The sequence below is a fragment of the Microcebus murinus genome, chromosome 18 (assembly GCF_040939455.1).
Source record: "Microcebus murinus isolate Inina chromosome 18, M.murinus_Inina_mat1.0, whole genome shotgun sequence".
NCBI lineage: Eukaryota > Metazoa > Chordata > Mammalia > Primates > Cheirogaleidae > Microcebus > Microcebus murinus.
The window spans coordinates 55922907-55939029 of record NC_134121.1 but is presented as its reverse complement, the minus strand read 5'-3'; the positions used below and the strand labels follow the sequence as shown (position 1 = coordinate 55939029).

Here is a 16123-nt window from a genome sequence, read left to right as displayed (position 1 = left end):
GGGTGAAGAGACACAGAAAATTCACCAGCCCAAAATAATCCTAACTAATTCAGTAATTCATGGAAATTCCTGAGAAGGGACAGAGGTGGGATTCTGAAGTTTCCAGGAAGAGTTGACAAACAGAAACCATCTGTTCACTATTACACTCACTTAAGATGCATAAAAGGCGTTTTAACATTCTATTGAGTGTGCCATTTATTTTAATCAGCTTAAAAAATGCTTGTGAGGAGTATCTGCAGGGGTTTTCTGTAGGCTCACCTGCAACTCGGGTGCCCACGCTTTGCTCTTGTGTTCCTCACACCAATACGATCTGCTAGAGGGCCCCAAAGAGCCTGATCATTCCCTAGGGGAAGGGCTGGATGCAGGCTCATTTTTTGCCAATTCAGATACAGCACTATATGCATAGTCTAGTGTCTCTTACAGACGACTGGTAAAACACCAACGTTTAGAGAACAATTTTAGGGAGAATGATTTAAAAGTGAGATATTGGTTTTTACTGAAAAATGAGAAACAGCTTCTTAACTTTAACGAACCCTGTCATCTTCACATCTCCTTGAATAACTTCATGTCTCCCCGAATAACAACTTTATATGATTAAACAAATCTGGTTTTTTCAATAACTCTCACTTTTGACAGCAAGCCAAAAGCATCTAGACAAGAACCAGATCTGTCCATATTAATAAAAAATTTACTTCCTATATAATTATTTTAGATTCCAATAATTTTATTCTTTTCACTCCCTCTCTCTAATACAATTTGAAGTTGTTAAATATGTATTGCAGCCGTCTCCATCGTACGTGTCTTGCAGTTTCTTAGTGACGTCCAGGCGAACGCTACTTGCGCCAGCGTTGCAGCTCTTTGGATAAACAGAGATTAAGGGTAAGGACCCAGGAAGCCACTTCTATCCACTGTTTCTATCTCTTGCCTCCACAAATCATTCCGTTTTGTTTTTGTTTGATAAATTGAGAAATAGTCTTAGGCACAAGCAATTTCTGCTTCACTTTTTCCAGTCTCAATTTAGAGATGTGAAAAATACCACATCTAATATCTACCTACTAATATCAGGTATCAACTAAAGGATCCCTTTCAGACTGGTAAAGCTTTAAGGAAAGCCCTTCTTTTTCGTGGGAGAAATGACTCTTGGTTTTGGGCCTCTCCATTTATGCAGGATGATTAGAGAGGCCTTCCCTTTTCTCAGGCATGGCAGCAAGGCCACCCCAGCCAGTATACACGAGTGCTGCAGCCCCATCCTGCTCTTCCACCTGCCCTCCTACTCACTACACACTGAGTATTCAAACAAATCCAATGAGTGTCAAATCTAGATTGTTTTCTAAAGACATCTTATTATTCAGTGTGTGAATTATATTGGCACTTATTTATTTAGAGATGGAGTCTCGCTCTTTCACCTGGGCTAGAGTGCAGTGGTCTCAGCCTACCTTACAGCGACCTTGAATTCCTGAGCTCAAGTGATTCTCCTGCCTCAGCCTCCCAAGTAGCTGGGACTACAGGAATGTTCCACAATGGCCAATTTTTTTCTATTTTTAGTAGAGACAGGGTCTTGCTCTTGCTGAGGCTGGTCTCGAACTCCTGACCTCAAGTGATCCTCCTGCCTCGACCTCCCAGAGTGTTAGGATTATAGGCGTGAGCCACCCCCACCTGCCCGGCCTATTGGCCTTTACTATTCACTTTTCTAGTACTTTCACACTGAAAGTGGGCTTGTTTTTTTTAATTGTGGAAAAACACTGGACTTTTTGAATATCCTCTTATGTTTTTCTTTTTAACTATAAAGATAGATATTTACAACACAGTACTTAAAAAAATGAACAAAGCTATCTTGAATTAAAAGAGAAATGAAATTCAGGCATTTTCCTTCTGGTTAGGACTCGGTATAAGCCAGAACTCCTAACTAGACGGGTGTTTGCTTTTAAATGCTCCAAGTAGATTAACTAAGACAGCTGTATGTCTTAGACACATTGATGAGTGACAGCTGTGTTCTATTCCTTCTCCTCTCCTTTGCAGTATTAAAGCTGTTTGGTTTCAATGCTAAAAAGGATTTCTTAGGCACCAAGGACAGCACCTTCCCTCCTAGAAGGGAAACAGCTTAAGGGTGAAAAAAACAAGACCACCAGATCAGTGACAACACTAAATGAAGGACAAGGGCAATTATGCAAATCAATTCTAGTCAAATCTTATAAAGGCCATAATAACCAAACCTCTAATAAAAAAAAAACTAGAGAGCTCCCAGGCAATAACTCATTCACTAGGGCACGTAAGATACTGCAAAACTGTAATAGGAGAAGCAATTCTAAGAATCCCTTGGAGATCCCTATAATGGGACGTGACTTAAAATGTGGCTAAAAATACAGAAAGGCTTACTCAGATGCCTGAAACTCCAGCTACAACACAGGATGAAGTACCCTGTGAAGAGCATGGTGATGCTGCCGACTCCACTCTTCTTTATGGTGGTGTTGCACCTGAGCCAGCCTGTGCAGAAGGAAACAGGGCCAAAAGTTACAGTGCACTGGAAGTAGGGCTGGTATCTGGGAGTTATTCAAGTTTTCCCAGTTAAGCTGGGCCATGGGATTATAATTCAGAGAATTTACACACATACATATACATACACATATTTTAAACAGATAAAAAGGTTAAATTCAAAGTAGTAACTCTACTTTTGGGAAGTTTGGTTAAAATCATTAATGGGAGGAGACTAATATAATTGGTTAACTTGAAGTATAGCATCTTCCTGGCTACAGGAGGCACGATCAATGTGGGCAAGGGAAAGACAGGCCGCTGGGCTGGGTGCAGTGGCTCACGCCTGTAATCCCAGCACTGTGTGAGGCCGAGGTGGGAGGATCCCTTGAAGCCAGCAGTTTGAGACCAGCCTGGGCAACACAGTGAGACCCCATTTCTACAAAAAATTTAATCATTAGCCGGACATGGTGGTGGGTGCCTGTAGTGCCAGCTGCTCAGGAGGCTGAGAATTGCATGAGCCCAGGAATTCGAGGCTGCAGTGAGCTATGACTGGGTCACTGCTTTCTAGCTGGGCAAGAGAGTAAGATACTATGTCTCTTTAGGGAAAAAAAGTTGTTCAGTAAGTGGAAGCTGCTATTAAATTAGCTTTGGTGCTTTCAATTACATCAAAATCCAAAATGAAAACAGACAAACACAAGACTAGGAAGACAACAAACTTTTTTTTTTTCTCTTTTCCTCAGCTTTGTTATAATAGCCTGAAGAAAGAGAAACTTCTCCAAATGTCTGGAACCAGCAACAGAAACCAACAATCAGTAACTCCAGCCTCACCTTTTCGTACAGCTTCCAAAAGCCTCATTAGAGAGAAGTTGGAGGTTGTAAGCCTGGTCGGGGGTTCCAAACTCCTTATATCAGTCGAACTTCTTTCCAACAAAGGAACTACGGTTCCAAACAGAAGTCACTGTGACAGTTCATCTAAACTCATCCCCTTCCCCAACATTCAGAGCCAAAGTTCCCAGGGCTAGGTCTCAGGAAAAGCATATTCCAAATAGGTGCATTGGTAATCTCTGCACTGGATTGCAGCTAAGTGTTAAAAGTCAAACCTATTCCAGGTCAAAAAAAGTTTTTTCAAAAGGCAAGGGGCCCCGGCAATCAGGACCTATTCTTATTTTCAGTCTGATGAATACGGTGCCCAGATGATTCATATGCACTTGTTTCATAAATCATTTACATCTCCTATCATCCGCTAAACATTTTAGAAAAAAGTATGACTTTCCACTATTATAAATAAACCACTGCAACTTGTTGCTACTATCTATAGTCAATATGCCTGTTCTATCACCTAGTCCTATTACTGGCCAGCAAACATTTCTTATTTATGTTCAGTATACAAATAACTTAAGTAGAAACAGAAAAGAGGACTTGTGTTACTTATTCACATTTTCCTTCCACCTGTTTTTCTCTGTATTTAATGACAAGCAGGCAATCTCTACTACTGATAGGTTTGTGGTCTTGGTCTGCTCTGTCAGGATAAAGGATAAATTAAACAAAAATTGATGACAGGTTTAGCAGGTGTGGTAAAAGTTGCTGTGGATGTAAATGATCATTATATTAAATAACAACGAAAGGAACTAGGTTGGCTTCCAAGAAATTACACAGAAGATAATTCTCTTGCAAGGTGCGTCTCTTAAAAAACAAAGCATGACATAAAACCTGTTCATCTTGGAAAAAAAATTAAGGAAAAACTGGGAAGAAACAACCTTCTGAAAACTGCGACTGTACAACCACGTTCTCCGCAATGTCAGGAACTGTGTGGCTCCTTGACCTTGTCTGCCTTCTCTAGTCAGTGGAACCTACTGACTTCCAGCTATAGATTCAGCCAAACTTGACTGCAAGACACTATTAGTGGAAAGGATTAAACTCGCCCCCAGGAGACTAGGTTCTACTTGCAACTCTTTATTGGCAACATGACCTTGGACAAATCACTTATCTTCTCTATGCCTGTTTGTTTCATCATCTGCAAAATAAGAGATAAAATCACTCTGCCCACCTCTCGAGAGTTGTGTGGCCAAAATAAGAAAATACAGATGAAAGCACTTTGAAAACCACAAAGCAACACAAATGTTAATATAATTAAGTCTGTATTTAATATGGAGAAAGGGCTTGACCTTGAGACTACAATTTTGTACAAAAAGGTCTAAATGATAGGCCTGTTTATAGAAAAACTGTACCTACCGAGGTAGCTGAAGAAAATGTAGCTTTGGCTAGCAATGCTCTTCATACATGTCCATGTTGAAAACCGTAAGAAAGGGATAATTACAATACAAAAGGAAATGATTTTGGGACCAGACAAATATGAGTTTAGTCAGTATGTGACCACCTGCAAAATATACCAGAGAGGGAAAAACTCTCCCTCTTTAGGAAGAGATGATACCAGTTTTTCAGGTGCAAACCCATTCTGATGTTATAGGTCTTCTGTCAAAATAAACCTGGAATGACCCTACACAAGAGAGATGCATGCAACTTTACACTAACTGTGCCCCTAGAATACCTTTTAAAAAAGTATCCAAAGCTTGTGCAGAAAATTATGTATTTTAACTAGAGAGGCAGTCCAAAAACTAAAGATGAGATTCAGCAAAGAAAACCACAGACACCTGAAATGAATGTCAGGAACTTCCTGATTCTTATTTGGGTCCTGACCTACCCTTATTAACTTATTATAGCCATTGGCAAGGAGCATCTAGGAGGCTTTGGAAGAGACTGATTCATAATCAATATCAGTTTCAATGTCTACTCCTTTCTCCCAGGTCTTTCTTACCTCATCTCCTGCATCTAAGGTTCAATCTCTGGTTCTATTCTTGAGTCCTAATCTCCGTGACTTACTTTTTCTATTGCCCAGACTTCTAAACCTTTCTTGCCACATCCTCTATTCCTGGTCCTTGATCTTCACTGGTTCATCTCCTGAGCTTCCACGTCCCTCTATCTGCCTTGTCTGCCCTTACCTGGCCAATTTTAACTGCATCCTACCACCAACTCCAAAAATAGCTTCTGCTTATACCTTCTTTGCTACTTTAAATTCCTAGATGTTGCATTTGACTACAAACCTGGAACCCATTTCCTATACAACTTGGTAATGACTGAATTTTGAACACAGTATTTGTTCTATTTAGGTGAATTCTGAGTCTTTATGTCAGCTTGAATACCCACCTAATTTCTACTGCCATGCTTCTTCCCAATGTAGAAAATCAACTCCTATCGATACTGCCAGCCTGCCCTAGCGCCTTCCTGGTGGATGGAAAGGGAGAGTGATAAACCACCACTACTGATGCCTGGAGCCAAGTAATGTTTTCAGAACAACTGTAAGTGCAGTGCACTGGAATGTTTAGGTAAAAATAAGCTAAATGAGTGAAAATATTATTTTCAAGCCCCTAAAAATTCAAAAAGTACAGAGCATTCTGGATGGGGTAGGTGGCCCTTGAAAATGAACTTGTTTACCTTGTGAGAGTCTTCCCCCCTGCGGACTGATGAGCTGTGATTTCTGGGCCACTTCATGCCAACCCTGAGGTTTCCCTGGCAACACTCCTAGTCCAAGATAACCAGGATAGAGCTCTGGAAACCACTCCATCCCCATGGAGCTGGGAAGGGTCTTTCTCTCAGTAGCTGCAACATGATTGATGAAGAGGCTCTTAGAAGTGTGATGCAGGGCTGAATGTAGAGGTTGCTGACATCCAGCAGGCAATGCTTGAAACTGACAGCCAGATTTGGGCTCCAGAGAAACTTGTCCCTTACTTTCCAATAAGGCCTTTACATCAGGGACTCCATTATGACTGCAGGCTTCTGCTTTTTCTTCTTGGAGAAATTTTGTAGCCAGAGAGGCAAGACTTTGACTACTTGAGTGTGATACAGAAAAAAATTCATTGTCAGCTGTCTCCCTTGGAATGCACAAATTTAAATGTCCTTCATCTTGAGATTTCTTCTCTGTGGCTGAATCATCAGTTTTGAAGTTCTCAGAGCCATTGCTGAGGGCAGTCCATTCCTGCATTTCTGTCACAGACACACTTTTCTCTGCATTTCCTTTGCTCCCACACACCTCTACTCCAAGGCTAAGTCCTTTTTCTTGGTTCTCCATGACTCGGATTTTACCTGATGAGCTAATTTTAAGGCTTAAAATTAGTGATTCTATGTCTTTTTCCTGAGTCTCACTGTCTCTAACATCAGTAGAGGCTCCTGAGAGATGATCCCTGCCTTTGGAATTTCTCTCATCGCTCGACAATGATGTTTGTACTCTTTTAACTCCATCACTGAGGTTCTTTGGAGAACTATAACAGTCACCAATAGGCACATCTAGTAATTTTACTAGAAGCTCCTGTCTTTGGGGATTAATTTTATCCAATTTTAGATCAGCAGATGTGGTTTGTACATCATTAGGTATCGCTGAGGAATATTTTCTATCTTCATTTGATAAAGAAGGTTCCATTGAGCCAACCAGTAAAGATACTTCAGTTTTTGAAGGATTACACCTGCTTTCCACTGATTTAGGCAAATCTTTGGCAAGTTCTCTTTTAGGAGAGGTGTTCTCTGATGCATAAAACTGAGCCTTGGTCTCTCCTTGGAAAGCAGTCTTTGGTTCAGATTTTTTTAATGTTTTGCAAGAGAGCTGAATTTGATTCTTGATTTGTTTATCTGCCTCTGTAGTACTAGCTCTTTCCAAACTAACAGGTGGTAGTGGAAAGGACTTAATTGTCCATTCTGGTTTGTCCATTATCAACTTAGTATTTTTTTCCTCACTCTCTGTCTCTAACTCTCTCCCTTTAGCTTTCATTAAATCTTTGATTGGTTCTTTCATTTTTTTAGCACGTGGGAGTGTACCTGGCTTGGACTGATAAACCTTTCTATCAGCAGGTATGGTTGGTCCTATCATCTTACAGTGTGGCAAGTGGGATTTTAATCGTTTAAATGGCTTCTTACAATAAGGACACAATTCCATTCCAGGTGGAATATCACTCATCCTCTTCCTGAAAGGTAAATGTGAGATTTTGAGGGGCACATAGTTTGCAGAGTAAAGACGAATATTTTATTGGTCATGTCTTTTAAATTAATTTGGAACAAGTTAAAGGAAACTTAAAAAAAAATTGTTTTCATCCATTCTTTTTCTTACGGGAGTGGAAAATTAGAGATACAGTTTGGTTTTAAGATAAATATTTCTGGCTCTATTTATGCTTAGTAGTTAACATTTTTGAAAGTCTGCTAGGAATCCATCAATACAAAAGACAAAGAGATTTTGCAACATCCCCAACAAGGAGGCAAACAAGGCCAAAGACTCATGTCTAATAAACAGCCAAAGGAAAAGATGCCCAGAATACCAGTCAGAATAAAATGTTTGCTATTTAAGGTTATAGCAACTCAACTAGATATCACATTAATATAAAGAAATTATGTAAAAACCTTCAAACACATCATTCAAGGACAGTATAGCAAAGAAGAAAAAACTCAGGCCAGGATCCAAAGGTTACTCTTTAGAGCAGAGGTTTCCAAAATGATATAGAAAGATCCACTGGGGTGCAAGAAGAAAATTTTAGAACTTTCACAACATAAGCATGAGAAATGAAGCTCTACTAACATTCAACAAATTAGTAATATGCACACATATAACATACACACATATAAAATGTTATGTGTAATGCACAAATAAATAAAAGGAGGGGACATGGCAACAAGTTTTCATGTATGGTTTGTAATACAATGGATTACTGGCAAATTTGTTTGACATCTTTGTTAAATATACACCATATGGGAAAATTTTAAAACATTTATACCATGTATCATTCGTATTTCTTTGTTATTCTCTAAATGAAGGAAAAGAAAATGTTTAATTTCAAAGCTCAGTTGGAAGTTGTTTCCTTTTTTATATTTCATATTGTTTCTATAAAGTTTCAGAGGGCAGAGAATATATTTATCCTGTGTACAGCTGCATTCTCAGAATCTAGCACACAGCCTGGCATACAATATTTGTTGAACGAATTTTCTCTAGACATAAACGTGCAAATATTATCATCCAATATTATGACTGAGAATATCTTCTGACGAATAACAGATGAAAAACCAAACTTCAAAACCATTTACAAAATAAGTAGACATAATCTTGGCCAATCCATTTATCAAAGCAACCAACCTACTTTATTTTGCATGAAGTCATGCAAAACAAAACTGTTTTCTGCCAACAGACTACAGTACTTATTCTTACTTTGGAGTACACACTGAGAATATGATGAAAGTTATGGACCGTTCACTCACAAAAATACACAAATGAAGCCAGTGCATGGGCCTTCGGCCAGTGACTTTTAAAAGGACTTGAGATCTGTCAGACGTTTCTGCCTCTATAGTACTCCATCTCACACACTTAATCCTACTGGAAGGATCTCTGTACATTTACACGGTAATGTCTCAGTGTGGGTGCCTGTTTTCTTACCCGAGCTCCTCCAGGAGGATATTAATTTTGCAGTTGTTTCTCCTGGATCCCCATGCTTGCTTCCCGATCACGGTTCCCGAGTTTGGCAGAATAAACTTCAGCGTCAGCCTGTGTAACACACGAGCAGAGAGGTAACTCGACGGCACGCTCAGTGAGTAAATGTGGCATACTAGTGAACCAAATACACATGCCAGTAACTGGATTATCTGCTCGGCAGCTTCCCCCTAGGATATTCCGGAAAGCAGCGAGTTAAGACTTCACCAGCCTTCCGCGCACAGGCGGACCTCACGGTTTATGTTCACCTTCGCCCTCACCTCCGGCGCGCTCTCCAGCCGGCTCGTGCTCCTCCCAGTGCGTTACCTGGCCTGCCCTCCCCTCCTTTGGCTGAAACCTAGCAGTCCACCTGCTTGCAGCCAGGTGGGCGGGGACCGCCGGGCAGCTGCCGGGTGGGAGGCCAGCTTCCCCGCAGCCTCACGGAGGGGCAAGGGGTTCACCCTGCGGCTCCGGGAAGCCCCCCCGCCTGGCCCCGGCTCCCGGTCCGCTCCCCTCTCGCCTCAGGACAGTCTCCCCCGGGCTCAGAACCGCAGCCGTAGGAAACACCCCCGCCCTCCGAGACTCGCCGCTGAGAAGCCACCTCACCTCGGAAGACCCGAACGGCCGGGAAGCCCGAGTGACAAGCCCACCAGGTCGCCCCACGAGCGCCCACCCAACCCCCGGGCCCGGGACCCGCGGCAGGCCATCTGCGCCACTGCCTGACGGCTCGCGCCTATTTTAAAAAATTATTACCTCACAGAGCTTTAACCCAAATACTTGTATAATATTATTATGACCTAATTGAATCGATTTTACATCTGGCTTGATTTTTATACCGTGCCCGCCTCTTTGGCTGTGAGCAGGCGAAATCCCGGGCCACCCCCAAGGAGGTCCTCTCTCCCAGAAGCTCCCAGTCGCTCCTCCCCCTCCCAGCCCCCCTCTTCCCGTGGGCGGGGTTACCGGTCGGCGCGGCTCGGCCACTGCGCAGCCGCGAGAGGGCGGTACCACGGCGGCTGCGACATGGGGGGGCGCGGAGGGGACGCCGGAAGTAGCAGTGGTACGGGTCCTACCGAGGGGTACTTACCGCCGGCTGCGTCCACCAGAGCGGCGGCTAGAGCCAAGGCCCGAAGGGGTGGGCGTGGCGGCCGGCGGGACGCAGCCCCCTCTATTCCCTCTTCTCGCGGAGCGGCGCCGCGTCGCTCCCCTCCGCCAGCTGCCATGAGCGAGCGCCTCCGCCCCAGGTGAGAGAGAAGGGACCCATTCCTTTCTAGCCCCTCGCCTCAGGGTCTGGGGGACGGAGCCGAGGGGGCGCGCGAAGCGGGGTCGGAGCGAGCGTGGACCCTGCGGGGCTCCATCTGGGGTGCTCCGCGGTCCGGGGGAGGAGGGCGAGGGACGCGCGAGTGATCGGTATCTGGTCCCTGTAGGTGGCTGGAGGGGTGACTCAAGGGTCTGGGTCTCCCGCCCCCGTCCCTCCATCTTTTTTTTTTTTCCCCCTTTCTATCTTTTCCTGTTTGGAATGAAGTGTGGTTGGTTCTGGAAGAGGGACGGTGGCCCTAAAGCTTCACTGTCCTAAATTTAGGAGGGCGGGGGGGGGGGATGGGAGCAATGTCTGATCTTGGGGAGGGAGCCCCCCTAAGGCTTCTGTGAGGACTCGGGGCCGGGAGTTGCCGCCTCCCCAAGGTCAGAAAGAAGGGTTGGGCTTAACCCCGCAGCAGGGAATGCTTAGGTTTTACGGAGGAACCTGTGCCCTGGACGGTTGTGAACACAGAGGCAGATGAGGAAGGTGGGTTTGGATCCTCTCCGGGCTGTAGCATTAAGAACAGGTAGAATTCTAAACTGTTTAGATGTGAAACCGTTTGACTCGGAAGGTGGGAGGTAGGATTTTATATCTCGATGCACTTGCTACCTTCCCAGTTGAACCTGGCCTAATTTAGGTGTTTTATGGTTGCCATGTATTGAGTTGAGTCTGGACCAAGCTGGGGTTTTTTCCTGCCCCCCCTCCCCGCAAAGAGGTGGAGAAGGGATAGTCAGGATGGGTTGCACCAGAAAGAAGAGGATGAACTTTATTTCAAATTTAAAAATACTTTATCATGGAGCTTGAAGTGAAAAAATCTGTAGATCACCAAGATTTCATTTTTCTGATGAGGAAACAAGATTTACAGAGATCATTTGGTTTACCTGAGCCTGAATTAGGTTCACTACTCTTTCCTTTATTCCATAGTGGTCTCAGGCTTACGTGAATACGATGTATCATAGGATTACCTTGGTAGGTTAAGCTGGATCTTTCAAAGTTTTAAGGGCCGGGGGTGTAGTGGCTCACGCCTGTAATCCTAGCATTCTGGGAGGCCGAGGTGGGAGGATCACTTAAGGTAAGGAGTTCGAAATCAGCCTGAGCAAGAGCAAGACCCTTTCTCTACTAAAAATAGAAAGAAATTAATTGGCCAACTAAAAAAATATAAAAAAAAATTAGCCAGGCATGGTGGTGCATGCCTGTAGTCCCAGCTACTTGGGAGGATGAGGCAGGAGGAGGATCGCTTGAGCCCAGGAGTTGGAGGTGCCTATGAGCTAAGCTGACACCACAGCACTCTGGCCTGGGCAACAAAGTGAGACTCTGTCTCTAAATAAGTAAATAAATAAAAATAAAAAAATAAAACAGTCTTCACTGGCTCTGAATGTAACCAACAATCTTTTCACAAGGACCCTTCCATGAAACAGTCACTTCACGGGATTGAGGCTCTCAAAAGCATCCTGCGATTATTTGGTCCCATAGTGAAAACCTAGGACTCCTGAAAAACTGCTGCATTGGATTGATTTGGGTCATGTAGCAAGTGGGGCATAAAGCCTCTACTTGTATAGAAAAGAAGAGTGGACTCAATTTGAACTTAGGGGCCCAATTACAGACGTGCCATCGGAATTAGGAACAAGCTTTTTCTGCCGTTTTTTTCATTCCCAAACTCAGTTTATAATTCTGATATCCTCTTGGGTTGTCTCACATATCTGGAAAAGTCTAAATATTTTCTACAGAAAAAGTTTCTTTTATCCAATACTGTACACAAGTAATCTGAATGTTTTTATACCAGTATTAGATTCCTTTTATGTAGTATACAGATAATCTCAATATGTTTATACTGGTAATTTCTTTTTTTTTTTGAGACAGAGTCTCACTTTGTTGCCCAGGCAAGAGTGAGTGCCGTGGTGTGAGCCTAGCTCACAGCAACCTCAAATTCCTGGGCTCAAGCAGTCCTTCTGCCTCAGCCTCCAAGTAGCTGGAACTACAGGCATGCACCACCATGCCCGGATAATTTTTCTATATATATTAGTTGGCCAATTAATTTCTTTCTATTTATAGTAGAGATGGGGTCTCTCTCTTGCTCAGGCTAGTTTCGAACTCCTGACCTTGAGCAATCCACCTGCCCGATCCACCCACCTAATCCACCCGCCTCAGCCTCCCAAAGTGCTAGGATTACAGGCATGAGCCCCACGCCTGGCCAGTTTCTTTAACTCTAAAGAAAATCATTTGATTTAGACAGGCTTTTCTTGCCTACATTTCTCCTCATCCTGTGTTTCCTGGAGTATAATGGACCACCTCAGCCAGCTCCAGCTATCTTACTGTCTCCAAGTCAGTTCATGTCTCTGGATCTGTTTTCTCAAGTTTAAGATGCGGGGTTGGTCTAAGATGGTGGTTTTTCACACTGTTCCACAGTAGACCGGATGACCATAGAGAGGTGGGTGTGTGGTGAGAGAGTGCCTACTTTAACAGATTATTTATCCCTTACATATTGAGGGTTTTTTCCTCTGGTAAGAAGAAAGAGTTCTGTTACCTTTTTTAAAAAGTTTGAAAACCACTAATCCCCATACTCTTAAGATTATTTCTATGCTCAGCCTCTAGGAGACGACAGGAAGTTTGGAGAGAAATGAAATGATGAAGGGTGATGGATGGAATCAACCATCTTTAGAAGTAACCCATGCGAAACTATCATCTGTACCTAGGAGACTAGGGGAGAGTATTGTCAATTATAGAGTGCCTGCTAAAATTATAACCTGGTCTATGGCATTAACTCCAAAAGCTATAATCTGACTGATTGTACTGATAGAGATGAGCTTAAAGCAGTAATCTTGCCAATTATTGCCAATATTGTTGAAAGAAGAATGTTTCAAGGATGGAATCTGCTAAGAGCTTAGGAAAAGGAGAATGAAGAATCCAATATCATCCAAAGACGAGAGCCACCAAAATGCCAAAGAAATAACTGTGGTACTTTGAGAATCAACTCATTATGAAGCAGGGATATTTCACATAACTTTCTCATCCTAGTTGTTCTTACACTTTCTGCCTTGCAGCCTCTTTGACGTTCATATTCGTGTCACTGGAAAGATATATCCCTCATTACAAATGAGGAAACGGCAAATTTTGGTCAGGTTCCTGAGTTTGGTTAGAGTGAGTCAGCAGCCCAGAGCACGGTCAGCTGTTGGCACTCTGATAAAAGGAGAGTTTGGGGACTAACGCGCTGCTGTTCAGAGTTTCTCCCTGGGTTTCAACTGGCTGCCCACTTTGCCACTGCAGCTCACTCCCACACAAATTATCTGATCATATTTGGTGAAAGTAGCAGTTTCTTGGTTCTCATATTTATTTGTTTATTTTTATCCACCACTAAGAGTTGTGCAATCTTGGTTCAAATTTATGATGATAGCACATCCATTTAATGGTTATTAAAACCTGGTATCCATCTAGTTTTTAACCTCTAAGTTCTTCAGGTTAGGATCTGATTTCCTGGGAGAAAGTTAGGGAGCAGAAATGATGACGTTACATTAAAAACAACTGAGTCTTAGAATGAGGTAAATGGTGTAGCCCACTGCAGGTTGGTTAAAGCTTTATCAGAACAACATACTCACTATTTATCCTTCCAAACCTAGATGGAATCCATACTCATTAATAAAGTTTGACGTATTCAGAGTGTTGCAGAGTACAGGGAATTGAGCTGGGGTGATAATTTAAAGTTTCTTCAATATCAGACTTCAACTCAAGAAGCCTTTAGAATTAACCCTTTGCACTCTCTTGCTTTTTTCTCATTATCCACTCGACATTATCCACACTCGACATCCAAGTGCAAAGGGTTAAAGACATGCTACAATAAGCCACCCTACTCACAAAGAAAGCATGTAATTGTAAAGAAGATATTATATCTTCCAGAGTGAAATACTTTCCAAAAGCTGTTTGTTCCTCTCACTAGCCTTTTGTCTCTTAACTATAGAAATTTGAACCTTTAAGAATATTCATTTCAATAGATGCTGCTGCCTATACATGTGGACCTCAAGCCAGCTCTGCCCCAGGAGGGCTTTCTGCAGTGTTGGGAATGTCCTATGTCTGTGCTGGTCAGTGCAGCAGCCACTAGCTACAGGTGGCCACTGATCTCTGGAAAGGGGGCAAGTATGACCTAGGAACTGGATTGTGAATTTTAGTTAATTTTAAAGTAACCACATGTGGCTAGTGGTTTCCATATTGGACAGTACAGTTCCAGGCAATCTGACTTAAAATTATACCTCCTTTAATTTATTTCTGTGTTCTAACTGGGATTTAGAAATCTCTTTGACAGCACATAATTCTTACGTACAGGGCATATACATTTTGTCTGCCTTGCATATTTGAGAACACTTGCCTAAGAAAGGTGTGCAGTTTTTCTTTAAACTTGAAGTTTAATCAACTTGTGCTATAATCTCACAGTAACAACCTAGTGAAGTAACTGTTATAATACTAGCTAGTATAGCCAGAATAATCAGTTTAACATGACCAAGAGACATTTTATAAGAACTTTGAGGGCAAATAGTGAAAGGCAGCCACTCTTATCTTAAATGTCATATGGAAGAGAATAAAATTAGGTAGCTTGGAATTGTAATATCAGGGAATGTAGAAAGAAGAAAACCTTAATTAGGTAGAGTTTGAAAGCTCAGTCATTAACCTATTCCTGTTCTTATTTCATTCCCAACAGACATTTAAAATTGTCAAACTTCTTTACAGAAATGAGTTTTACTAATTTAAGCTTGACCTTACTGCTGCTCTCTTATATTTTTGCTCTTAGTGATGGCATACATCCAATTTTTTAATCTATTGGGATATATATGATAAATTATGTTTTCTCAGGATAAAGGGCAAATTTGTATGTTGTCATGGTTTGTAGTTTAAGTGTCCAAAAGATCACTTGTTGGATTTTTTTTTCCTCGTGATTTAATTTCAGGAAAAGGAGAAGGAATGGCAATGAAGAAGACAACCATCTTCCCCCGCAGACCAAAAGGAGTAGTAGAAACCCTGTCTTTCAGGATTCCTGGGACACAGAGGTAGGAAGTGTGGTCACATAGTCTCTGTTGTTTTCACTGCTTGAGCTAAATAACCCAGTTTTTGCCATGTAATTAAAAGAAATTTATTTAAGGAGTAAATGAAAGTGTTCTTACTTGATTGCAGTTGTTTCAACCTTTGTTTTTTTGAGTCATTGCACCTTTGAGGATTCTGTGTACCCTCTCCCCAGCAAAACAGTACCTGTCTGTACATATTAATATACACATACACACAATTTATATTTATTAGAAGTTTTATGGACCAAGCCTATCTTTGAACTCCGTTTTATGTTTCAGAAACCAACTTACCTTCTGGTAGTGTATAAACCATGAATTGTCCTTAAGGTAAACATGTTTTGGTGTTTCCATTTAAATGTCTTTTAAGAGAAACTTTAAGAACACAGAATATATAATGCATGTGTATGCAAACCCCACCCCCACCCCCACCCCCCGCGCCACCTTTTTGTCCCCAAGAGACAGAGTCTCTCTGTGTTACCCGGGCTAGAGTGCTGTGATGTCAGTCTAGCTCCCAGCAACTTCAAACTCATGGGCTCAAGCGATCTTTCTGCCTCAGCCTACCAGGTAGCTGGGACTACAGGTGTGTGCCACCATGCCTGGCTAATTTTGTTTTTATTTTTATTTTCCCTTCTAATTTTTTTTTCTATTTTTTAGTAGAGATGGGAGTCTTCCTCTTGCTCAGGCTGGTCTTGAACTCCTGAACTCAAAGAATCCTCCTGCTTTGGCATCCCAAAATGCTAGGATTATAGGCATGAGCCACCACGCCTGGCCTGCAAATCCCTTTTTGAAGTGTTTTTACTTTTCATT

The 16123-nt window shown here is 42.3% G+C and overlaps 2 protein-coding genes across 6 annotated transcripts in view; one reads left to right on the top strand and one right to left on the bottom strand.

The window, feature by feature from the left end:
* Window positions 1-703: 703 nt before the first annotated feature.
* Window positions 704-9687, bottom strand: MTNAP1 (mitochondrial nucleoid associated protein 1). Of its 3 annotated transcripts, XM_012756160.3 has the most exons (6): window positions 9578-9687; window positions 8939-9046; window positions 5965-7484; window positions 3301-3408; window positions 2377-2484; window positions 704-856 (listed from the first exon to the last, which is right to left on the bottom strand). In XM_012756160.3, exons 1-6 carry the CDS (start codon window positions 9676-9678, stop codon window positions 834-836), a joined length of 1968 nt encoding a protein of 655 aa, XP_012611614.2. In that variant the 5' UTR covers window positions 9679-9687; the 3' UTR covers window positions 704-833. The 3 variants fall into 3 exon arrangements, with proteins under 3 accessions (XP_012611614.2, XP_075850822.1, XP_012611617.2); XM_075994707.1 differs by lacking the exon at window positions 2377-2484; XM_012756163.3 differs by lacking the exon at window positions 3301-3408.
* A 209-nt stretch (window positions 9688-9896) lies between these two features.
* Window positions 9897-16123, top strand: part of VCF1 (VCP nuclear cofactor family member 1) — a 17006-nt gene continuing 10779 nt past the window's right edge. Inside the window, exons 1-2 of one of the 3 annotated variants that reach the window (XM_012756169.3) lie at window positions 9897-10212; window positions 15284-15301. In XM_012756169.3, the coding sequence (XP_012611623.1) occupies window positions 9992-10212; window positions 15284-15301 (239 nt within the window). In that variant the 5' untranslated portion in view covers window positions 9897-9991. Of the gene's footprint in view, window positions 10213-15201; window positions 15302-16123 lie in introns of all 3 variants that reach the window. The other 2 variants (XM_012756166.3, XM_012756168.3) reach the window with 2 other exon arrangements.